Source organism: Ailuropoda melanoleuca, chromosome X (genome assembly GCF_002007445.2).
Source record: "Ailuropoda melanoleuca isolate Jingjing chromosome X, ASM200744v2, whole genome shotgun sequence".
Lineage (NCBI taxonomy): Eukaryota > Metazoa > Chordata > Mammalia > Carnivora > Ursidae > Ailuropoda > Ailuropoda melanoleuca.
This window is the reverse complement of record NC_048238.1, coordinates 1,572,493-1,598,048: the sequence shown is the minus strand read 5'-3', so window position 1 is coordinate 1,598,048 and position 25,556 is coordinate 1,572,493. Positions and strand designations below refer to the sequence as shown.

The following is a 25,556-nucleotide window of genomic DNA, read 5'->3' as shown; positions in this document are numbered from 1 at the left end:
TCCTTCCCCCAAAAAATCAGGACCATGAAACATCTGAGTTGGGCCTTCAAGTGCAAGTACAAATCTGAGGAAGGGAAAGGGAAGGGAGAACATTCTGGGCAAGCAAATCTGGAGGTGTGGACCTCTGTGCTCTTCACTCTGGTCTTTGATAATAAGGTCTGTGCTGGGTCCCTTGAGGATTAAAATGACGACAGGTCGGGTCTTGACTTTGCTAGTCCTGAATGCTATTTAAAGATCTCAGTTCTGCAGGCAGAGGGGACCACATTGCACTTGTGATCAGGGGAGGATGGAGATGGGGACCTCATGGGAAGAGAAGCCCACTAGTGGTCAGGAGATGAGTTACCGATGGGGCTGAAATTGACACAAGGAGGTCACAAAAGACATGGCTGTCATGCTGGGGGAGGTGACATCGGCAGAGGTGGGCAAACTTAACGGTCATGGGGGGCAGTGGGTTTCAAGCATTCTTTGGAGAGAGAACCAATGGAAACATGGCTCCCATATTCAATCACAAATGGATCTTCAAAATATTCTTCTATGGATCTGGAGAAATTTCAGTCACTAGCATGTGGCAGAGCTGGGATTCAAAACCAGGCAGCCTGGGGGCACCTGGGTGGCTCAGTCAGTGAAGCGTCTGACTCTCGATTTTGGCTCAGGTCATGATCTCAGGGTCATCAGACTGAGCCCGGCGTGGGGCTTCCTGCTTCGCGGGGAGTCTACTAGACAATCTTCTCTCCCTCTACACTTCCACCTGCTCATGCACTCTCTCCTCCCTCTCGAATAAGTAAATAAGTCTTTAAAAAACATGGCAACCTGAGTCCAAGACTTGTCCGTGCTTAACCTGTCCTGATGATAGCTGACCCAAAGCACGCGTTCAAAAATCACCCGTTAAGTTACACTGAGGGGAATTCGGATGAAGGTGGCTGGTGAAGGGAATGGAGGTGACCATCCAGCCGTCTGTCTTTGGTCCAGAGTGGGTCAGGTTGACCCCAAAATGAGGGAGCAAAGTCAAGAGTGATGTCCAGTGCTTGGCATCAGGAGAGAACTCTTGCTCGAGACGGCTTGGCTTTTCGGTGAGTAAGGAGGGCGTCTGTTTCCCTGTTTTCATGAGTATTCTTCACATCTCAAAGACTTAAGTCTGTCACCCATCAACTATTTGGCAATCACCTGCTTGGTGTCAAGCCCAGAGGTGGGATGTGACACTGAGCTTACTCAACTCAACAGACACCCTGCTCTCGGGAGATACACAAATCAGTGTTTTCGGCTGAATTGTGTCTCTTCAAAAAGATGTGTTAGAGTCCTAATGGCCAGGAACTCAAAATGGGACCTTATTTGGGAACAGGTTTATTGCAAATGTAATTAATTAAGATGATCCAGATGGGTTCAGAGACAGAAGAGGAGACACAGACACAGAGAAGCCATGTGAAGACAGAGGCAGAGAAGGGAGGGACACGGCCACCAGCCAGGGACGCCTGGGGCTCCAGAAGCTGGAATAGGCAGGAAGGACCCTCCCTACAGCCTCCTGAGGGAACACAGCCCTGTCCCGCCTGGATTTCAGCAGCCCTGCCCCGCCTGGATCTCAGACATCTGGTCTCCAGAGCTGGGAGGAGATGAATCTGTGAGGTTTAAGCCACCTGATGGGTGATTCTTTGTCACAGTAGGACCAGGACATTCATAGACGTTCCTTTCTTTGAAAGAAAAGAACAAAAAAAGTACTAAGCATTAGCATTTTTCTTCTAGCTCAGAAATAACCCCCCAGAATGCAAGTTGGTACAGCCACTCTGGAAAACAGTGTGGAGGTCCCTTAAAAAGTTAAAAATTGCTACCCTATGACCCAGCCATTGCACTACTGGGTGTTTACCCCAAAGATACAGACGTAGTGAAGAGAAGGGCCATATGCACCCCAATGTTCATAGCTGCATTGTCCACAATAGCCAAATCATGGAAGGAGCCGAGATGCCCTTCAACAGATGACTGGATTAAGAAGCTGTGGTCCATATATACAATGGAATATTACTCAGCTATCAGAAAGAACGAATTCTCAACATTTGCTGCAACATGGACGGCACTGGAGGAGATAATGCTAAGTGAAATAAGTCAAGCAGAGAAAGACAATTATCATATGATTTCTCTCATCTATGGAACATAAGAACTAGGATGATCGGTAGGGGAAGAAAGGGATAAAGAAAAGGGGGGTAATCAGAAGGGGGAATGAAACATGAGAGACTATGGACTATGAGAAACAAACTGAAGACTTCAGAGGGGAGGGGGTGGGGGAATGGGATAGACTGGTGATGGGTAGTAAGGAGGGCACGTATTGCATGGTGCACTGGGTGTTATACGCAACTAATGAAGCATCGAACTTTACATCGGAATCCGGGGATGTACTGTATGGTGATTAACATAATATAGAAAAAAAATCATTAAAACAAAACAAAAACAAAACAAAAAAAAGAAATAACCCCCCAAGCCCTCACACGCTATGCATCAGTGAACCATCACCACTGCCACGATGTCAATGCCATGTCATGTCAATCAGCACCGTTGCACAGAACTACACATGGACCTCTTTCGTGTTGTAGGGTTGTTTTTCTTTTTTTCCCCCTCCTTCCATCAGTACTTGGATTCAGACGCAACGTCATAATTCTGAGAAAGTGTTGGAGCCGGACCGAATGCATTTCCAAAATGCCCATCAGTCCTCCCTGACACGCTGACCCATGTGAAACACGCAGGCACTCACCTTAAGAGCAATTTTCGGGACACAGAGCCCGGCTTTCCCGTGGCCGCCCTGAGCTGGAGAAGGCATGGGAGAAAAAAGCGGGGCCAGGGCCCCAGATAAATACCGCCATCAGTCGCTGTCATTACCGCTGGAGAGGCTCTCAGTTGTTGGGAAGGGGGACTGAGATGTTATTTGCAGTAATTAACTGCTCTGCCCCCTCTGGGACCCACAGTGCCATCCAGGATGGAAACCGAAGGCCAGAGCTTTCAAGCTCCATCTAACTTTGCAATAGTTCCCCTTTTGTCTCTCTTTTTTTTTTTTACCTTGTTCCCCACAAAAGGCATATGGATCAGCGCACATCATTGATGTCGGAAGCATTTTATGGAAGCACCAAATTCTTTACATCTTGTGTTGGGAATCTGTCTGCAGAAGACATAAATATAGCCGGGTGGCAAATTCAGGGATTTTTCCCCCCCTATTTTCCCAGAATTTATTAGGTTTACTCTGTAAGGCTCTGTGATTGTTCCTCTCTTATCCACACACACACAGACGTTGACTGACCCTTGTTGGCTGCCTCCCTCCGTGTGCCGGGGAAAAATACAAACTCACCATCTCCAAAAGGCTTTGAACCCATCTGAGAAACGGGATTCGTGCACAAGAAAGAAAAAAAAGTAATAAATCCTGGTGGTGAAAATTGTTTCTACAGCACCCTCCCCCACCCCCCAAAAGCTGGATTTAGGCTAAACAGATGTGAAAGGGGAAATGAATCCTGACTTTTTTTTCGGCACCTAGAAACGTGTCCTTTGAGTGCCCCAAACTCTCCGTGGGACGGTCAAGAGCAGCATGTGACGCGTTCGGAAAGACATTTTCTCCCCGTTTCCGCGATGACGAAAAGGAACGGAGGTCTGGCACACACACATACACACCACGACGTGGATAAACTTTCAAAAGTGTACGCTCAGGGACAGAAAACAGACACCGAAGGCCACGTCGTGGGTGAGTGAGTCCATGTCCACCAACTGTCCCCAACGCAGCTGGGTGGTTTCCCCGGGGTATTCAATCGAATCGTGGCCCCCTTACCTCTCCCCCAAAATCCTACGTTGGAGTCATCACTGGTCGTCCTGCAGAACACGACCTTTGTTGGACATTGGGTGGGTGTAAATGTAATTGCTTAGGATGGGGTCACCCTGGAGTCAGGTGGGACAGGACCATATGCATATGTTTTTGCTTATGTCATTGGCCGTCTGCAGCAGACGACGGGCCCCAACGACCCCCATCCCAACCTGCTGAGGCACGTGCATGAAGGGGTGTCCACAGCCTCCCTCGACCCCATATAAGGACAAACAGGTGCACAGAATATAAAACACCTGTTTCAATCGCCCCAGGTTACCAATGAGAGAGCAAAGGGCTGCAGGGCTCAGGAGACGTGCCGACAGGCAGCAAAGAAAGCACAGGGAGGCAGAGAAGCCCACAGCTGCCTGGCGGGGACGCTGACCTCCAGAGTGGGACCTCTGACCACGTCGCTTCTGCCTGCAAGTCATCATCCAGGTTGCAGGGCAGGGATGCCATGTTGGTTCCCAGGACCAGAGAGGGAGGGAGCCCATGCATTTGCTACCCCTGCAACCCGCCACGTGCCCGGGAAGGTGGGTATGACAACAGAAGGGGACGGACAGAACAGGAAAGGAGCAGCCAGACCCCGGGAAGCCGGCTTGAGCAAACCGGGCTGTATGCACCAGTCGTGTCTGGCCATACGTGGGCATCCCCTGAGCAGCAGAACGGTGCATGCCAATTCCCTTGTCAGGCACTCGTGGCCGGAGACGCTAGCAATGAACCGGGCACGGCTGAGCTCAGAAGTCCCTGCAGGTGCCGTAAAGCTGCGGACTCACAGCAGACCCGGGCATCACGCCCAAGGCAAACAAGACACGGTTTCGAGCATTTCGCGTGAAGTCAGATAGCTCTCAGCAACTGTGTGCCCTACGGAGCCCGAGAGCCACTGTGTCCGTCTTTGCAAGCCACGCACACGGGCTCTGTGGAAACCACTCCATTTGGCCGTTACAGGTGGGAGGCAGCCACGAGCAATCTGAAAACAGTAGGTCCGTGCGCCCATCATACGCGATCAATGAACATGAGATTTCGAATGCCACATTTTCACGTGTCACAAAATACGCCTGTTCTTACGAGATTTTAAAACTGCCTAGAGTTGAGGGGCCTGGGGGGCTCCATCGGTGAACTGTCTGCCTTCAGCTCAGGTTATGATCTTGGGGTCCTGAGTTCGAGGCCCGCGTCTGGCTCCCTGCTCAGCGGGGTGTCTGCTTCTCTCTCTCTCTCCCTGCCCACCCCCCGCTTGTGCTCTCTGTCTCTCAAATAAATAAATTAATAAAATCTTTCTAAGGCATAAATTAAAAATAATAAAATGACATAGAATGTTCACATCGTCTAAAGCCGGGAGACTGGTAACCACGTCCAAGAAAGCAGAGAACACAAAAATATCATGTGGTCATTAAAAAAACAAAACAAAAAATTTTGAAAATCCTTGAGTTGACGAGCAAGAAAAAACACCGGGAAATGGAGACTCTCTGGAAAATAGGAATCGGAATGATCTGTGTCTACCCTTGAACTCTGATGAAAAACCGGAGCCTGAAATATTTATGATATTCAATACAAAAGGATGAGAAATCGTGGAAATTAGCGTTCGATTGAAGGCGCATCTGCATGGACGGCAGGTAAACCCAAACAACGCCAATGACAGGGGTTACGAACGCTAACCGCGGAAATGGCAAAGCTTATCGTCCAACCATTATTCGAGAACCGAAACCGAAATCATAAGTATGAAGGGTTCCCCGTGGACTCAGAGAATATGGAACAATTAGGAGGAAATTCTGTGTTCAAATTTATGCGGAGGCGTTTTGAACGCTCGGGAAACGTGGATGATTTTCCAACAAAAAAGTGGAAATAAAGCTTTTTTTAAAAAAAAAAAATTTAAATCTCTGTTTCCCTAAGAGAGGAACGAAAGACAGGAATCAATTATCCCGTCTACATACACACACACACACCAGGCTCAGGTGGCTGCAGCCAAACCAATTTCTCAGGATGAAAAGAAGAAAGTCCATCAGAATCTGCAGAAATAATGCAAACACAGAACACCGAGTGACTGTCACTCTCGGATATGGACACAAAAACCCTACACCAAGTGACCGGCTCGCCACCAACGAGGACCCACGTCAAGGACAAGAGGATGTTTCTGCATGGAATCGTATCGAATTCATCATATTAGCAGAATAAACTGGAAAACCCTACGACCATCCCCACAACCTCTGAAGAAGCACTTAATTGAATTCTATACCCATTCCTGACGAAAGCTCTAAAGAGGGATATTCTCTTTTTTTAGACATCAAGAGGGATATTCTTCCATGATTACACGTATATATGGAATATTGGGTACACAGTTTGGGAATAATGGAGGGGGGAACCGCATAACAGAATCTCTTCCTCATTCCTATACGAACATGCATTTCAGGGGATCAAGTATTTTAATGTAAAAAAAAAAACCACATTAACATGTTGGAACAGAGTTTGAGGTTTTGCAGGGGTTTTTTTGTTTGTTTTTTTTTTTTACAGATTTTATTTTTAAGTAAATCTCCACACCCAACATGGGACTTGAACTCACAACTCTGAGATCAAGAGTCTCGTGCTCCACCAACTAAACCACCTATTTGCCCCCTGATGTTTAAAAGAAAAAAAAAATGTTAGTAAGGTTGATGTTTTTCTAAGTCTAACAGCCTGCCCAGAAACCATTAAGTAATTTCATTACATAAAAATGATAACAATGAATGGAGAAAACATCACTTCAGTTAAAAGGCTAAAAATAAAGTGAAAAAAGTTTTTGGCTACCTACTTCAGGGTCAGAAACCAGCACTGTCTTGGGGCGCCTGGGTAGCGCAGTTGTTAAGCGTCTGCCTTCGGCTCAGGGCATGATCCCGGTGTTGTGGGATCGAGCCCCACATCAGGCTCCTCCGCTGGGAGCCTGCTTCTTCCTCTCCCACTCCCCCTGCTTGTGTTCCCTCTCTCACTGACTATCTCTCTGTCAAATAAATAAATAAAATCTTTAAAAAAAAGTTAAAAAAAAAAGAAACCAGCACTGTCTTTAATATGTAAAGAGTTCCCACAGATCACTAACAACAGGAACAATGATGCATGTAAAAACGGGCAAAGGGTGCGTTCAAATGGCTCCCCCACAAATGAAGCACACATGGATTTTCCACATGCACATTCCCCATCCCACCTGTGTCAAGACAAACGCAATGTAAACCATTGATTTGATACCATGTTTTCAACGGGTTGGCAAAGCCCATAATGTCTGCAGAGCTATTTGAGGACAGCTGAAACATCACAGGGAACACCATGAATTTGCACAACCTTCGTGGAGGACAGTTAGGGAGTGCCCATCAACAATTGCAAACACACACACACACATCCTAACAAAGCTGACCTCAGACGATAAATACATTATGACCCAGGTTTAAACCCTCCAACTGTGTTTCTGTCTCCGGCCAGCCTACATAAATTTTCTTTCTTCTTTTTTTAAGGATTTTTAAAAAAGATTTTATTTATTTATTTGTCACAGAGAGAGAGGGAGCACAAGCAGGGGGAGAAGCAGAATCTCCCCGCTGAGCGGGGAGCCTGACGCAGGACTCGATCCCAGGACCCCGGGATCACGACCTGAGCCAAAGGCAGATGCTTCACCGACTGAGCCACCCGGGCGTCCCTCTACATAAATTTTCTAATCCTGATTTCAAAAATGTGACACTATGACGTCTTCATACAAAAGCTGAGAAATAATTAAACAAAGCCATTTTTGTCAAGAAGGAAGAGTATGCTTTCAGTTCAAGTTGTTAGGAAATGCAGCAGGAGCTCCTCTGCCATAAAGCAGTTTTGCCCCAAAGTTAAAGCAAGCTCTCACACCAAAGCAGTTAAGACACTTTGTAAAGACATTACAGTCAACAAATTTCCACAAAAAACCGACATGGAGGAAGAGGGTAGTGTCTGAATGCAGGGCGATATCTGATGGAGGGGAGTATCTTAAATGAAAAGGAGTATCTGATTCAGGGGAGTAGGTGAACTGCAGAGGAGTATTTGATGCTGGGGAGTATCTGAAATGCAAAGGAGTATCCGATTCAGGGGAGCAGCTGAACTGCAGAGGAGTATCTGATGCAGGGAAGTATCTGAATGCAAGGGAGTATCTCAATATAGAGAAGTGTCTAATGCAGGGGAGTATCTGAATATAGACAAGTATGTAATACAGGGGAGTACCTGAATGTCCAGAAGCATCTGATGCAGGGGAGTATGTGAATGCAAGGGAGTATCTAAATGCAAGGGAGTATCTCAATATAGAGAAGTGTCTAATGCAGGGGAGTATCTGAATATAGAGAAATATGTAATACAGGGGATTATTTGAATGTACAGAAGTATCTGATGCAGGGGAGTATCTGAATGTAAGGGAGTATCTGAATGCAAGGGAGTATCTGGATGCAGGGGAGAATCTGAATACAGAGAAGTATGCAACACAGGGGAGTATCTGAATGCCGAGAAGTCCTTGTCCCCGACGTACCAAAGCCAGTGGAGGGAAGTAGGCAGAGAAAGAAAAATCCCGAAAATGCAGGGATACACTTGGGTTGATTGTCTCAGAACCCCAGAAAAGGGACCACGGGGTCCATTCCACTACTTTCCACAGCCTTTCTTAAACATCACCCCATGATAAAACATTTAAGTAAAAAGTACTTGGTTTCTTATTTCTTTTTTATTAGTCTGGTGTGAAAAAAAAAATCCTACCCAATGAAGGAAATTTTGAGGACACTAATGGAAGGCTTATCTCACTGTATCCGAGGGTCCTCGCCAAGGATGGTTTGGTTTAATTCACACGTTAATTGGTCGACGGCCCAGAGTTCTGGGTGGGGGAACTTTAATGGGGTCGGTGTGGGCATGACTTTGTGATGGACAATCGGCCTTTCACACCCCATGGGGAAACCCCTCACGGCCACGGGCAGGGTGAGCGCAATTCCCCTCTGGGTGCAAGACGCGGCGTTAGTATCCCTCGTCTACCCAGCATGGTGCAAACGGGCACAACGCAACTCAAGGTCAAAACAAAGAGTCTCATCTTGAGCAGAGGCGTGGGCAGGATGGGGCTGGATCCCGGCTTGGAGGTCGCTGCCCTGGTGCACGTGTTTTTCGGGGAGACACGGAAGGTGAGTCTTGTCTTCCTGCCGGGAACATCATGGAGTTGCCTTTGCAGCCAAGCTTCTATTTTTCCAGAAGACTCCACTGAACTGGCAAGGACAAACAGACAAGGAAAATGTCACAAGGCGTTCCCAGCTCCCCCCAAAACCCGCACGTCACCGTCTGGTTCTTAAAAATTTCAGACGCAGGTGACTCCCTTGCTATGGAAGATAAATGAGCACGAAACGCATCGTCCACAGAAAGCAAAAACCAACTCTAAACTGCTCGGGCGGGGGGGGGGCGGGGAATTCAACAAATTTCAGAGTACGATCAACTCTAGCTCGAAAAAGAAAAATACATACTCTAGGAAAAACAAATAGGAGAAGGCATTTTCTCCTAGAAAAACAAAAACAAAAATAAAACCCAGAAAAACGCACTCCAGGAAAAATAGGAAAAAGAATACAGAAAGCATTTTTTTCCCTAGGAAAAAAGTACATATTCTAGGAAAAATAGGAACAAGAAATAGGAGAAGGCATTTTCTCCTAGAAAAACAAAAACAGAAATAAAACCCAGAAAAACGCACTCCAGGAAAAATAGGAAAAAGAATATAGAAGAATACAGAAGAGAATAGAGAAGGCATTTTTTCCTAGAAAAAAAAGTACATACTGCAGGAAAAGTAGGAAAAAGAAAGAGGAGAAGGCATTTTCTCCTAGAAAAAAACCCCCAAAACTCCAGGAAAAATAGGAATGAAAAACCGAAGGCATATTTTCCTAGGGAAAAAAAAATACATACTCCAGGAAAAATAGGGAAAAAAAAATAGAAGGCGTATTTTCCTGGGGGGGGGGGAAACATACCCAGGAAAAGTAGGGGAAAAAAACCCGAGCAGGCATTTTCTCCTAGCGACTTTTCTAACGCAGCCCAAAATGTCCGTGATCCCCCAAATCTCACCATATGTAATTTCCGTAATCCGATTCCATGGTTTTTATTGCTTTAAAATGATTTGGGGTTAAGATTTTGCTCACCGACTCATTTACGGATTAGAGGTCTGTTGTGCATTTTTGGGCGCCTGAACACGCTAGCTCGCTTTACACATGTGTCCCGAATCTGAGGCAGCAGCGAGACACACGTCCTCAAAGTGTCTATTTTTAGAATTCCGAGCACGTGACAATTTCATGAAACATTCGTCTCGATTCCATACGCGTCCCACTCAGCACAGGNAACATTCGTCTCGATTCCATACACGTCCCACTCAGCACAGGCTGCCTCTCTCGGGGCAAACAGGTCGCCCCGCACGGCACCGCGCCTGTCTCCATATCCTCATCGAGTCTTGCTATTAATTTTTATTTAATAGCAGACGATTCCCCTCATTTAAAAAAACCCGTCTTCTCCACGTGGTTGGAAGGACGTGGCACAAGGAGCCACAAGATCACGATACAAAGTTGTGTCTCGGGAGAGATGCTTTTCACCGTTCGCGGCACACCCGCCGCCTGACCGCCTGGCCAGCTCGGTGTGCATGCGGGGGGTGCCGCTGGGAACGTACGGTCATCGACACGGAAAGAGGGACAAAAGTGGGGTTGTCGGAAGCCTCAAGCCCTGGAGGGTTTATACGGTGTCCCCTGGACACGTCCCGCGGGAGGGACCTCATGCAAAGACATACACGGCGAGGGCCGGTGGCCCGCAGCTCACCTGTTTGGTCCGCGCTCGTGCTTTCCTGGTTCTTGGGGCTGGGCTCACCCTGGTCGGCTGAAAGGAAGCACAAAAGATTCCCCAAGGGGGTGAATACACAGAAGGCCCCCTAAGGTCACCAGCAAGTGGAATCAGCCCCCCATCCTCCACCCTACCCGCCAAAATCAACGGGACCTGGAGGGATGGAGACAGAGACGCGCCCCGACCCGTCCTGCCCCGGGGCACCTCTGTGCGCAGGGAATCAAAGGCTGAGGGGGTCTTGCAGGGTCCCGTCGGCTTGATTTTGGGTTTTCTTGTTCTCGGACAATTAAAATATTTTGGGGGGAATCTCTATTTGGAAATGTGCGCAATATGCATCAGAGCAGACACGGCCACAGCCCCCCACTGCCCCCCTTCGCCCCCCTCCCGAGATACACGGCACATGTGGACGGAATTCAAGAGAAGCGAGAGAGTTAGAGGCAAAAGGCGTTTATTTCTCGACGATGTTGGTGTCTCAGGAGCGCCGGCCACAAAGGGGCCCCAGAGAACCACATCGAGACCGTGCACAGGGCTCGAAAGTTTGTACAGAGTGCATTGCTGGGGCGAGAATACCGTCCCGAGAGAACATGCCCCACGCCTTCTGCTGCAGGTCACAGAAGAATGGGTCCTGATGGGTGTGCAAGGAAGCCCAGCATCGGTCGCCCTGCCCCCCAGCCCCAAATGCAGACCCCTGCTGGAGACCCAGAGTTGCAAGAGAACCGTCACCGCTCAAATGTCGCATCTTCTGCGGGAAGGGGGGGGGTGGCGGTCGTGGGCGCACGCGGGTTTTTGAGCAGATTGCAGCAGGACAGCTTATCCAGCCACACGTAAGAGCAAAGTGCAACATGCCGCTTGGCACAAGGAAGTGTCATCACGGCCACGGCCGTGTGGGCACAACACGCGGAAGGGCATCTTCCCTGCTGACGCTTTTCGACGTTAACGTCACACACTGCCGGCTTTTGGAGAACGTTCCAAAGGCAACGATGTCACGGCTGCACTTTGAACGGAGCAGGACCCCTGAATCCGCATAGGCGGGGAGCAGAGTGGATGCTGCATGGCCCGGGATAGGTGTCTGTCCTCTGGGGAGCAGGACCCCAGAATCCACATGCACGGGGAGCACAATGGACGCTGCATGGCCCAGGATAGGTGTTTGTCCTCTGGGGAGCAGGACCCCAGAATCCCCATGCATGGGGAGCACAGCGGACGCTGCATGGCCCAGGATAGGTGTCTGTCCTCTGGGGAGCAGGACCCCAGAATCCCCATGCACGGGGAGCAGAGTGGACGCTGCATGGCCCAGGATAGGTGTCTGTCCTCTGGGGAGCAGGACCACAGAATCCACATGCATGGGGAGCAGAACCCCAGAATCCACATGCATNAGAATCCCCATGCACGGGGAGCAGAGTGGACGCTGCATGGCCCAGGATAGGTGTCTGTCCTCTGGGGAGCAGAACCCCAGAATCCACATGCATGGGGAGCAGAACCCCAGAATCCCCATGCACGTGGAGCACAGTGGACGCTGCATGGCCCAGGACAGGTGTCTATCCTCTGGGGAGCAGGACACAACCCCCATTCCCCAGAATCCGCATGCACGGGGCCTGCAGCACGAACACCAGCACCGTTGGTGCTGGCTGGCTGTGTTTCCGACGGGGCTTTGTCCCCCGGCCACTTCTCCCAGATCCCGCTGGCAACGTGTTTTGCGGGAGTTTCACACAGCCCTTGGCGGAGGCCGACACTTCAAAGGGAGGCCAAGCTTTGTGAGCACCAGGGACCAACAGCCAGATTCCCCCTCTCCCAAAGGGGCCTATGCGAGCCCCAGAGACACCATGCACCTGTGCCCCATCGTGCCGCGGACCCCTAAGGGGACACCATGTTCCACAGGACGCACCCTGACTCCCACCCAGTTCGCCCTGCCTTTGAAACAGAAAACACAGCACATCCCCAAATAAAAGCAAGGGATATGCTTTTCGTCTGCACTAGGGACTGTTTGTCCCTGGTAGAACCGTCATGGAAATGGCAGCTTTAGTGAGTGTCCGTGCCTGGGGACTATTTACGTACACACACAACATGCATTTGGAGCCAGGACCACAGCCCTGGGGGAACCACTGACCAGCAGTGCCTGACGTTAGGCTACACTGAGGACTTGCTTTTTGGGGGCACAGACACACCGGACTCAAACCCACCCCTTCGCTAACCGGGGAACAAGCTTCATTATTTGTAAGAACCAAGAAACCTGCAGGGACCTCCTCCAACAGGCCAGGCGGTGGCCAAGGTGACCACGGAGGGGGGCCAGACCCACGAGAAAAGCATTTAGAGTGCCCACGACAGCTCCCCTCCCCATTAACCACCCATGCTAACCCCACAACCTGCCAGCGACCCAGCCGTCACATCACCACCATCCCGCCACCCCACCCCCGGAGCCGGACATCCCACGGCAGCTCGGCACAAGGTCCAAATGAAAACAGCGATTTTTACGCTCAAGGAAAGGAGATGCCCGGACGTGCACAGGGGGAGGAAACACCCCCGGATGATTTCACGTTTGCGGGAAGATCCAGGACGTGCGGATTCTCAAGTGTCGGCGAGGACCACCCTGTGCTCCATGGACTTTAAAATGCTAAGATCGTGAGATTTTCATTTTTCCTAAATAAGTGAGTGTTTTTTCCTTTCCCACCTGGAGAAGTGGATCAAGTGGGACATACACCTATTTTTTTTAAGAAAATAACACAGCTAGGACCCGCTTCATGGGACGTGGAGTGGGCAACCCACCAAAGAACTACAGAAGGGGGGAAATCGGACATGGAAAATGGCACTGTGAGGCGAAACCGTACGACCCAGGTGGGCTTTGCCTCGGGACCCTCCGTCCAGCCCAATCCACCAGCAAACATGAACCTGATGGACGGTCGCGAACGGGATGAATGCATACAAGTGCCCCCCACTTCCCCCCACCTGCTACCCCTCCCGCCGTGATTTCTTCCCCTTGGATTTCAGTTTACAAGAAAATATTTGCATTCCTCTCCATGTCCTGAAGCTTCCCGCCCGTTAATACAATATAATAGTATGAGCTCCCATGCACGTGCAAGGGGGTGGGTAGGGGGGCGGGGGAGATACAGAATCCGGTCTGGGAGGCATCCCATCACCATGGCAACTGACTAGCCATAGGGAGCAGGGCACATGCCGGGCTTGGCTTTAGACTTTGCATCTCTAGCAGACACTGATCGCACAGGGGCAGCTCCAGGCGCGCGCACGGTTTCCCGCTCGTCCCTACATCCTCGGCTCATCTGAAACGAAAGGTCGAGACATGAGCACAAACAACAAAACCACGAAAAAACCAAAAAGGTACGGTTCGGAGACAGGTGCAGGCGCGTCCGAGTGACAAAGACAGTCTTCGCGCTCAAGAGTAGACCACGATTTTTTTTTTTTAAGCGATGCTTAAAGCCCAGGGTGCAATGGGAGGCATGGCTCAGAGACCGAAGCAAAATCAAGGAGGAGAGGGAGGTGGGGGAGGGGCGACGAAAGCAGGGAGGGAGGGAAGGACAAGGGACACGCCAGCCGCTCAGCCCAGCAACGCCTCAAGCATCTGCTGGAAACAGCAGGCGGACACGCGTGTGAGCACACGAGTCAGCCACCACGCCCACGGAAGGACAGCCTCGTGCATACCAAGTGACAGCCGCCCGAAGCTGCACTCTGTGCAAGCAGGTCACCTTCCAGGCCATTTGCCGCTCAAACCCGTCCCTTGAAGCCAGCACAGCAAACCACAAACGTGCACGCCCGCCACGAGTCCACGCCCGAAACGGCTCTTACGAGGCCAGCGTGAGCCATGTGCAAGGAAACCACATTAAACCCATGCAAACACATCCTGATCTCCAGCAATGGAAAGGACCCATCTACCAAATTTCGTTGGCCACGGATACTGTTGCGGGTGTCGGCTCAAAATATGACACTAAAAAGCACTCGAGTAAGACTAACCTTCATGCCCAACTCAACACCCGACAACATTCAACGCGATGACAAGATCCTGGGAAAAACCACCCTCTACAAAAACAGCCACGCTTGTAGCACAGTGGTTTTCCCCAAAAAACATGGTCTCTTCAAGCGCTGGGACGCGCCGTGGCCGCACGCTTCTTAGGAAACGTCCAAGCTCGCAGCTGCACGTGGGTATGTGCTTCTTGACAGCACCGCCCCGACAAGAAAACCCATAAGCCTTGGTAACGCACAGACTCCCCAAACGTTCTAGCAAGTTCATGAGCCCAATGCCTGGACCCAACGCGTCAATTCTATGTCTGTTCATAAAAACGCGTCATGGAGACAAACACGGAGTTCCCCTGCCAATGCAGGTCGAAAACACCAAAATGTCTCTTCACACACTCGGAACAGATACTGTCCTGTGTTAGCGTCCTGGGGTTTAGAGAAAAAGAGCACCTAATTTTCTTTGATTTAACACTGGGCATTTTATGGCCACAGACAAAGGCACGTCATGACTAAAATCGAAACCACCAGCTTCCTTCCCTTGTTGGCTGCTGCTTTTTTTTTTTTGACGTTTTCTTTCTCCATCTACATCAGCAAAGAGCATAAACCCCATAAAAACCAGAAAGCAAATCGAGATTGTGAAGTCGCCCCCAGTGTCCACTCGGCTCATGCAGAATGAAGAACTGTACGAAATTCTGGATAAATGAATTTAGCTGGCTGCTCACAGCATACATTGAGTCCCAGGCTGCCCTCAGCCCATTCTTCAGGAAGGATGCTGTTGTTTTTGAAATTTGTGAATTTAAAACAATTCCTACCTGGGGAACTTTCTGTTTTCTACCCCTTTAGGGACATAATGTTTCAAACAAAGACCAAGACCCAGGAATGGAGTACAGGGGGATGGAGACCATTGGTTTTCCAAGTTCCTAATCCCATTCCAAGTACGGGACAATGTCAAGACCATTAAGGTTCTTGGGTCCTTCCCCAAATCCCTGTGCCTCGGCATGCAAATGTCCAATTGGCATCATAGCATCCAAGGGGGCCATATATCCCAAACACACGGTGACAGAAATGCTTTGCAACTCCAGAATCCGACTGGATTGGAAATCCAAATTGGATTTGAAAGTCACCTACAGATTTTCAGAAAATCGTTGTGCCCAGGCTTCTCAAGCATCCTTCCTTAGCAGGCATGCTTTCCTCCTCTCCTGGCTGGACGTCATGCTCTGAGCTCAGCGTGTCTTCGGAGCAGGGGGCAGAAATGAAGTCCATTTGGGCACGTCCTTGACCTCGGTCATCTCTCCATTTGGGCACGTCCTTGACCTCAGTCATCTGTCCATTTGGACACGTCCTTGACCTTGGTCATCTGTGCATTTGGACATGCTGGATGATCAACATTCAGGCACCCGAGCACAGTTTCCTGAGCGCCCCTGATGCAAGGCGCCTGGTCACATATGGGAAATAGATATAATCAGGCACCCTTACCCTTCGCTGCAAAAAGAAGGATGCCAAACAGCAGCTTATGTTAAATCTCTAAACCCACAAGCTGTTTGGGACTTTTAATTTTGGGCTCCAAACAGAATCTGTGAATCTAAAAATCTAGAACGATGGGAGATTAAGGGCAGACTCCCTCCCTATTGTCAAATTTTGTATCACCATCTATTCAAATCTTTTGTGAATTTCCCTAGAGTCCTCAGGCGGTGGTCCTTGAGGATGGAGGTCAACGGCTAAGTGTGAATCTGGTCTTGAAACCACAGGTAGGTTGAGAGGTTCAGACATCATGAGGCTCCATCCACAGACCATGGGACCCCTAAAGCCACATCAGAGTCCAACCCCCATGTTCATCTTGCAAGAGAGAAGGCAAGACTTAGAGCAACCCAGAGACGAACGAACATGAGTTATGTTCAAGAGACAACTTACGGACATCAGGGAAAATCCTATGTAATTCAAAGACTCTTGCCTAGACAGTCCCCAAACACCCAAAACGACGGAGTTCCAATCCCTATGTTGGCGGGCATGACATCCTCCACATTCGCCTATAAATTTTATATCCCACCCCAAAACCGTCTCGAGCACCTGTTGGTATGAGGTGGTACCAGAAAGGGAATCAGCCACCCTGTGTTTTGATTTTAATTCCCTTGGTTGGAGAAAACAATATGGCGGCTCCCTCAGCCATCGCTCTTGTCCTGAAGGTTATGACGATGACAGCAATTTTAAATAGGATGAATAAACATTTCCAAGAGCTAATATTTCTTCAACCAACCTGTCAAGACTTACACACACAAGCCTACAGATCCTCACAAAAGTCCTATGGTGTCCAGACGATCATTTCCCCCCTTTAGAGACAGAAAACCCAAAGACGGGGATGGTTAGTGACTTGCAAACTTTGCACAACTCCACACGGGCAGCGCTGGAATGGAAGCTACAAAGTCCGATCCCACTATTCCAGCGATCTCTTGAACTATCAGCCACCTCACACGTGTCTCATGCCAACGGGACTTCCGCTTTGTTTTAGTTTTGAGAAAGCACAGCTTTCAAGTTAGTAGGGCACGAAGGACAGGAAGCGGCCGCAAACACCTTACCGTTTTCTTTGAAGCACAACTTTTTCTTCTGGTAGGCGATAAAGCTGGAGATCGCTCCGGCCACGGCCACCACGACGGCCCCGATGATGCCAGGGACTACCCCAGGGGAGTCAGCTGTGGGAAGAAGCACATGGCACCATGACTGCGAACACTCGTGGAGATCAGACCACGCACAGGACATGTGGCTGGAGGCCCTGCCCACAGGAACAAGGTGGGACTGAGGGTTAAGACACAGGGCCCCAGGGTGACCGTGGAGGAAACCCCACTGTAGAGCCTTGCCCAACTCCAAACACCGCCTCCAATCCATTTGCATGACACAAAGGACTGCTCCCCAAAAGTCCCACCTGGAATTGGAGTTCATTTGACTACACATACCGTTTCCAATGCAAAACGGGTTTCTGGTGGACGACACGCCCTCCCTCCTCCCATCCCTATGGCCACTGCAGAGGTCCTAACAGTTGGAGGTCTTCGTCTGCCCTTGCACACCGGCACTCCTAGTTCTTGGGATCTGAGACTCAGGTGTGGACTTGCACCCCCAGCTTTCCTGTTCCCAGTCCTGGGGCCTAGGACTGAACCACACCAGTGCCTGTCCTGGGCCTCCAGCTTGCCGTCAACAGATCACAGGAATTCCCAGCCTCCGTAACCACGTGGGACAATTCCTTATAATCGATCTCTTTCTGGATATCTGCACCTACTTAAGTCTATATCTAGATCGATCCCAACGGTTCCGTTTCTAGGGGGGGCCCCAGGGAATGTAGACGGTATTCCTTCCTACAGTGGGAAAATGAATGAACTTAACCCGTGAATCCCATCAGTACCCCGCTGCTGAGTCTATTCAAGAACATCAGCCAGCCACTTGAGCAGGGTGCTCGGGACACGCACGGCCCACAGCACCGCACTTTGATGCTTTGCGCCATCATCCTTAGGATGACAGAGCGAACACCACACGTTTGGTCTTGACCGCTGCATCCCATTTTCCTCAACAGTGCATATAAGAAACCCAAGACGTCAGAAACCATGTGTACATACCCTGCTCCCCTCCATCAGGCTTTTGGCTTCCTCCACCGCCGCCACCACCGCCTCCTACAGGGAGAAACAGGCTTGCAGACAAGTTGCATCGGGAAGAGTTTTGGTAAACAAAATCTCATCCCAAAGATCAACTCCTGGGACCTTGAGCTGTGAAGGAACTCACAGAGTCCTTTCCCTTTGTTGAGTCCTTGCTTTGCCAATTGTATCATCAGACTTGCTCCCATTTACCTGACACCCAGGCTCAGCTCTTGACTCAAAGCTCCCCTCCCATGGTGGGCTGGCTGCAGGAGAGCCAGTAAGTCCTGGGTGCCTCATGGATTCTGACCCCTCTTGCTGGGCTCGGGAAGAATCCCAGCTGGGGCTTTGGAGCCCGTCTGAGACCCGGCCCATGGCTACGGGGTGATCCAAGGCACATTCCTGTTGACTCCCGGGACATGTACCTGTGACCTTTGAATAATGCAAGACGATAAGGAGAGCCAGACCCTTGTAAAGTCCAAAATCCACAAACAACTTTTGATTCCCCAAAAACTTAATTCCTTACTAATAGCCTACAGTAATGAGTGGGAGGCTTACTGATAACACAAATACTCGATAACACATACATTGTACGTTCTATGTGTTATATACTGCACTCTTATGATAAAGAAAGCTAGGAAAAGAACACGTGATTAAGAAAATCATAAGAAAAAGAAAGAAAGAAAATCATAAGGGAGAGAAAATACATTTACAGGATTAGATTGCATTTATCTAAATAAATGGACCTGTGCAGACCTAACTTGTGTTGTTTAAGGGTCAACTGTGAGTGTATATTAATTTAGCTACACGTAACTATAATAAATAAATATTAATATATTCAACTACGATGAACACATGTATTATTATATTTATCGTATGCATATATTTTTACTTATTTATACAAGATGTGTTATATCTAAGTACTGCTTTGGACCCTACTTTAACGTAAGATTTTAAAGAGAGAGGTAGAAAATCGGCTTTTCCAGTTGTAACTCTACCAACAAGGGTCCCATGATTTCATTCTCAGGGCTGTCATTTCCATGTTAAATAACAGAACGCACGTCACTGGTAACACCCAATGGTCACCGAAAAAACCAGGTGATTGGGAAATTCAGGAGATGTCTGAAAAATGCCCAATCTGCTGGCCTCGAGCCCCACGCATATGGCAGGGAGCTCCTCGACCCATTAACGCAGCACCCAGGGACCAGCCTTTGTGCGGCAGGTCGGACAGTCTACGTTCTTGATGCATCTGCAAGCGGAGGAGATGGGAAGAGATCTCAAGCAGCTGACTGTGATTTCGCCGAGGGCTGAGACTGTAGACCCTGGTGTCGTTGTGTGCAGCAGGTGGGTGATAGGGAGAAAAGAGAAGAAGCAGCAAGAGTACCTCCATCTGCAGCCCCGTCGATGAGATCGGAATCTGAAAACCCACCTAGGAGACAAAAACACAGTGTCAGCTCCCATATTGGGACCGTCAGGAGGGTCTCGATGTCTTGGAACGAAGGAAAACACCATCAGACTCAAAAGCAGATCTGGGACGGGGCGATCCAACAAGGGCTCTCCTTTATAGGAAAATCCCTTCAAATATGCAATGACAATTGAATTCCCAATTCTATTTTTCTAAGATTAGTCTCACTAAAAATTCTGCTGAGAAATCTGAAAACGACACCAAAAGAAATGGAAAGCATACACCAACCTTTTGGATGAATGTAAATAAAAGAATCCCAAAGGGATCAGTCTGGTATAGATTCAACCCACTAACGGCCCTAAGAGTGGGTTTCACTTTCCCCACTACGAGTGTCATGTTCTACTCACTTCTCGACTCTGCACCCGGCCACATGATGTACTTTGGACAATGGTAAGTTGGCAAAATGGGAGCCAGGTCAATATTTTAAGATAGTCTCCGTTGGGGCTGATGCTCTTGCCCCTTGAGAGGGGCTCATCAAAGCTAGTGGCAGAGTGTGGGAGACACATAAGGGAAACCTTAGTCATCCCAGCTGAGGTCATCTGGACAAGCCAAGCCCATAAGACCCACCAGCTGACCACAGACACGTGACAGCCGTGCCTGGTCCAGACTCATGACACATAACACATTTTCTAAAAAAGATTTTATTTATGTATTTTGGAGACTGAGAGAGCAAGAGAGCGTGGGCAGGGAGAGGTGCAGAGGGGGAGGGAGAGAGAGTCTCAAGCACACTCTATGTTGAGTGCCAGCCAGATGTGAGGCTCGCTCTCGTGACCCTGACATCAGAACCTGAACCGAAACCAAGAGTTTGGTATATTTTGTTTTTCAGCAACAGCTAGGTGATACATATCAGATTTAATCCATCGATTTAACAAAACCTATCATGACTCAGTACAGTTTACTCCGGAAAGTCAAGGATGAATTTTGTAGAAAGACATCCTTCATTATACCGTGTCATATTCACGGGTTAAAAGAAAAAAAAAATGCTCGTATGCGTTGATAAGGACATGCACCTGATGAAATGTAAAATGGGTTTTCCAGCCAAGGCAAAATGATTCAAATACAAGAAAACTGGAAAGACAAAACATAAGCATAAAAAGATATACAGATTTGATTTAAAAATCATTTTGCAAATAATGTGATCAACTATACAACGAAGGGAAACGTATTAACAGGTAACAAGGATTCATCGTGACGTGGCTGGTGAGGAAAGATGTACGGAATTCGCTTCCCTATCACGGAAATGAGCAGAAAAATAACGGGCGTGAAATGTATTCACAGACACGAATAGCAAAGGGCAAAAGCAATTTAGGAATAATGTTTATAGGAACAACAATGAGAAAGCAGGACAGAACACTGAATCCAAAGCAAAAAAGCTCAACTTTGCAAACAGTCAGCACTCTCCAAATCGATTCCTCGTTGGAAAGCATTCAAATGACAATAAAAGGAGGGTTTTCTTTCTCCCGAGAGGGATCAGAGACAATGACTAAGTGAGTGTTAAATTAAAAGGAAAAACCGGAGAGCCGCAAAGACTCAGGGAAACCGTTCAAACATAAAAGACCTCACGGGGAAACACACACACGCACACACACACACACACACATAAAGACTCACTTACCAAAAAAGCAGGGTTAAAAATACCCAAAGGCTAAAATAAGGGGGGGGGGAATGTTTTCATCATAAATGATGGAAAAGAGCACCTGTACATGAATGAAACAAGCTTCTCAATCCGGAAGGAGATGTTGGTTATCCTCGAATGTAACCCAGAACCAGAGACACCAGCAAGCAACGCACAAAAGAGAAACCAGACATGTCCAACTGACACATCGAATTTACTTCCTGTAATTTCCGAACTAAAGACGTGAAATTAGGGCCAAGGACTGTGCAACCTTTCACTCCATATGTCTGGCAAATGTTTTCAGGTGATAACAACGAGTCCTGGGAACGGTGTGCAGGAGAGACGCACATTTGCACCAACAGGTGGACTAGGGTGCACTGGTACAATTTTGACGGCAATTAAAAAAAGTCAAAAACAGTAGCACAGGGGCGCCTGGGTGGCACAGCAGTTAAGCGTCTGCCTTCGGCTCAGGGCGTGATCCTGGCGTTATGGGATCGAGCCCCACATCAGGCTCCTCCGCTGGGAGCCTGCTTCTTCCTCTCCCACTCCCCCTGCTTGTGTTCCCTCTCTGGCTGGCTGTCTCTATCTCTGTCAAATAAATAAATAAAATCTTTAAAAAAAAAAACAAAACAGTCACACACGGACCTAAACTGTTTGACTCCCACCATCTCTTTTAAGGAATAAGAAAGGAAAGGTATGAAGGTTTCTTAAGTTTGCTTTGCAAATCGTAATTCTCCAGCGTCAGAAGAAACACAGCATTTTTGACATTAAGACGCACGATGAAAACGACCAAATGGACTGAAAAAAGGTTTATGAAATATTAATAAGCTCGACATGAGGTTAGGACAATAGGAACGAAAGACCGCCATTGGCTCTTAGGGATTCTGCTCATTTAAATTTACATCTAAAAACACTGGGGAAGATAACCACCGAAATGTTGACGGTGGCATAATATGGAGACATTTATGTTTTCATGTAAAAAATTAAACCAATCTAAAGCAAGAAACCCACTCACTCAGAATCTAAAGTCTTCACACAGCCGTGCAATTCAGAAAACAGGTGCAAGTCGGGTTATTCTAAATATACTGGAATGTGTCAGAAAAAGGAAAAAAGCTGAAAATCCAATAGCTTCTCTCGAGGGAAACCACAAGCTGATACTTTTCTCCAAATCCATTCTATGCATTTAGGGACGCCTGGGTGGTTCAGTCGGTTGGGTGTCTCTTGATTCTGGCTCAGGTCACGAGCTGGGGGTCGTGGGATCTAGCCCTGCGTCGGACTCTGTGCTGAGCACGGACTCTGCTTGGGATTCTCCCTCTCCCTCTGCCCCACCCCTGCTCATGCTCTCTCTTTCCGTCAAAAAAAAAAATTTAATAAAAAAAAATAAGTAAACTATTCCATTGCGTTTTTGGAAGGATTATGTAAAACCTTGGAAGGGAACCCCAGCAAACCAAAAAGTCAATTCCAAACCAAAAATATCTTTTCGAAAACCTGTACCACCATACTCTCAGAAATGCACAGAACACCTACAGGGTAGGGGGTCTTACCAGAAGATCCAGGCTGGTTGGGATTTGGATGCGGCTTTGGTTTGGGTGGGTTGGGTGGTACTGGGTCGTCTGTTGGTAAAACATAAGCGTTGCGTTGGTGAGTACTCAGCAAAAAACTCCCCCCCAAAAACAAAAAAACAAAACACATCAATTTGCCTACAGATGGTTTCCCAAACAGCTTGGAAGTGGAGCATAGCTTCCCAAACACAGCCACCTGCCCATTCCTTTCCAACGTCACCCAGCTGCCCTACTTACCTTCGAGAGAACTGAACACTTCAAACACTTCCATAAATTTCCGTTAGAAACTAAGGCAGGTGTCTGGACCAGCTGCAGAATGTGTGGGACCCAGTGAGAAACGAAGATGCAGGGCCCCTCATTCAAACCGCATTGAGAATTTCAATATGGCGGCATCACACCACCCCAGCAAGTCTGGGGCTCCTGGTGAGTGCGTGAGTGCAGGTTACTGGCCCAGGCAAGGGTGGTCACATTGACCTTATGCCATTCCAAAGGCTGCAAGCCCGTTTTTAAAAATACAAGCAAAAGCAGACAGGTGACAATGAGAAACCCAACAAGGGTCAATGACAACACACCGTTCCCTACGTGTCTGTGGTAACAGCTCGTTCTGACTTCAGAGGACAAGACTCTTGGGAACGATGATAATTTGGAGATCGTAGCAAGTCAGCCACCCAGCAGACTTCCCAAAGGTACTTACTGTTTCCTCCCCCGCCGAGGGCATCTTCTAGACTGAACCCATCATCGTCTGCAAGGGAAACGGGCCGTTAACACCGAGGATCCAGGAGGGAATTCAGCTCCCTAAACAAACAGATGAATCCCTGCGTCCCCGCCTCCCCAAACACGTCTGCGAATACCAGTCTGATCCAGGTCCGGACAGAAGAGCCAAATTCCTGACCTCTCGGAGGAAAGAAGCAAGAGAGAACAAAACCCACAAAATGGAGCTCACCAATCCATGGCGCTACAGGGACCGAGCTGGGATTCTAACTCTGCCCGCCAAGAATCCCTTGCCGTCGCCCTTCCATCCGAAACCACCCTTCCCGCATGGCCAGGGCCCTCTGTAAGGCAGACACGACGTGGTGGGTGAAGCAATGAGGCACCAGATTCGGGCTGGCGTGCACCCTCACTGGGGTTCCCTCAACGAAATGATGGGACCCCTGCTGGTGGCATCGCGGATTGCCTGGGTTTTACGAACCCTTTCCAAGTTCCAGGTGCTTCTGGGGACGTTAGCAGATCTGCCCGATGAAAGGCACTGAACTACCATAAACATTCTGGTTCTCAACAATCTCTTTTTTTTTTTTTTTTTAAGATTTTATTTATTTATTTGACAGAGAGACAGCCAGNACAGCCAGCGAGAGAGGGAACACAAGCAGGGGGAGTGGGAGAGGAAGAAGCAGGCTCCCAGCGGAGGAGCCCGACGCGGGGCTCGATCCCAGGACTCCGGGATCACGCCCTGAGCTGAAGGCAGAGGCTCAACGACTGAGCCACCCAGGCGCCCCTCAACAGTCTCTTATCCAGCGTCCCCTACACGCCCGTGCCGCACAAGGATGTGGATTTGTATGTGGCAGGTGCTATCCCTTCACTCCTGATGGGACATTCTGGCCGGGGAGCCCTATCCTTAAACCTAGTCAGTTAAATACAAATTTAAAAAACAACGGCGGTAAGACCTCCATGATCCTGGCATCATTTTTTTTGTCTGTGTGGCTTAGGAGCAATGGATGAGACCCTTGTTCTTGATTCCTGACTTTCATTCGAAAGGAACCCCTCCAAGAACGGGTGGGTGCGTCCCAGCGGCTGGCGACTGGGTTTGCTCACGGGTTCTACTGGCATCTCAGCCCCCAAAATTACTTCTCCTACACAACGCACACCCAAAACCAGAGCAAAAGCGTCTAGATGCGCTGTCCCAGAAAGCATCCCCCAGACCCATCAGCCCAGAGTCTTGCCCAAAAAACATGGCGCCCTGTGGCCAACGTCCCAACATCGCTCCAGTAGGAACCAGTCTGCATGCAGAGCCTCCGAAACCACTCGTGTCTATGCTTGTCTGTGTCTCCACCAGTTCTTGGGGTGAACAGGGGCTTCTTACCAGCGCTGGGTCTCTTGGGCGGTGCCGTGGGCTTCTTGTCGTTGTCTAGAGAGAAAAGACATCAAATCAGCAAGACCTGCTGTGAGAAACCGTGCCAACTCTTGGGGATGCTCTATGTGCTTTTAAAAAAAGTCGGAGAATGTCCAAAGCACCTCTCCCCCAATCGGTCANCGTCGCGGGGCTCGATCCCAGGACTCCGGGATCACGCCCTGAGCTGAAGGCAGACGCTTAATGACTGAGCCACCCAGGCGCCCCTCAACAGTCTCTTATCCAGCGTCCCCTACATGCCCGTGCCGCACAAGGATGTGGATTTGTATGCGGCAGGTGCTATCCCTTCACTCCTGATGGGACATTCTGGCCGGGGAGCCCTATCCTTAAACCTAGTCAGTTAAATACAAATTTAAAAAACAACGGCGGTAAGACCTCCATGATCCTGGCATCATTTTTTTTGTCTGTGTGGCTTAGGAGCAATGGATGAGACCCTTGTTCTTGATTCCTGACTTTCATTCGAAAGGAACCCCTCCAAGAACGGGTGGGTGCGTCCCAGCGGCTGGCGACTGGGTTTGCTCACGGGTTCTACTGGCATCTCAGCCCCCAAAATTGCTTCTCCTACACAACGCA

The 25,556-nt window shown here is 48.9% G+C and overlaps 1 protein-coding gene across 3 annotated transcripts in view; it reads right to left on the bottom strand.

The window, feature by feature from the left end:
• Positions 1-6,227: 6,227 nt before the first annotated feature.
• The window catches only part of CD99 (CD99 molecule (Xg blood group)), a 36,538-nt gene continuing 17,209 nt past the window's right edge, over positions 6,228-25,556 (bottom strand). The window contains exons 3-10 of one of the 3 annotated variants that reach the window (XM_034650000.1): positions 24,936-24,980; positions 23,553-23,600; positions 22,841-22,909; positions 19,601-19,645; positions 18,202-18,255; positions 17,173-17,286; positions 10,616-10,672; positions 6,228-9,039 (exon numbers count right to left, since the gene is read on the bottom strand). In XM_034650000.1, coding sequence (XP_034505891.1) covers positions 9,014-9,039; positions 10,616-10,672; positions 17,173-17,286; positions 18,202-18,255; positions 19,601-19,645; positions 22,841-22,909; positions 23,553-23,600; positions 24,936-24,980 — 458 coding nt within the window. In that variant the 3' untranslated portion in view covers positions 6,228-9,013. Of the gene's footprint in view, positions 9,040-10,615; positions 10,673-12,015; positions 13,909-17,172; positions 17,287-18,201; positions 18,256-19,600; positions 19,646-22,840; positions 22,910-23,552; positions 23,601-24,935; positions 24,981-25,556 lie in introns of those variants that run through there. The other 2 variants (XM_034649999.1, XM_034650001.1) reach the window with 2 other exon arrangements.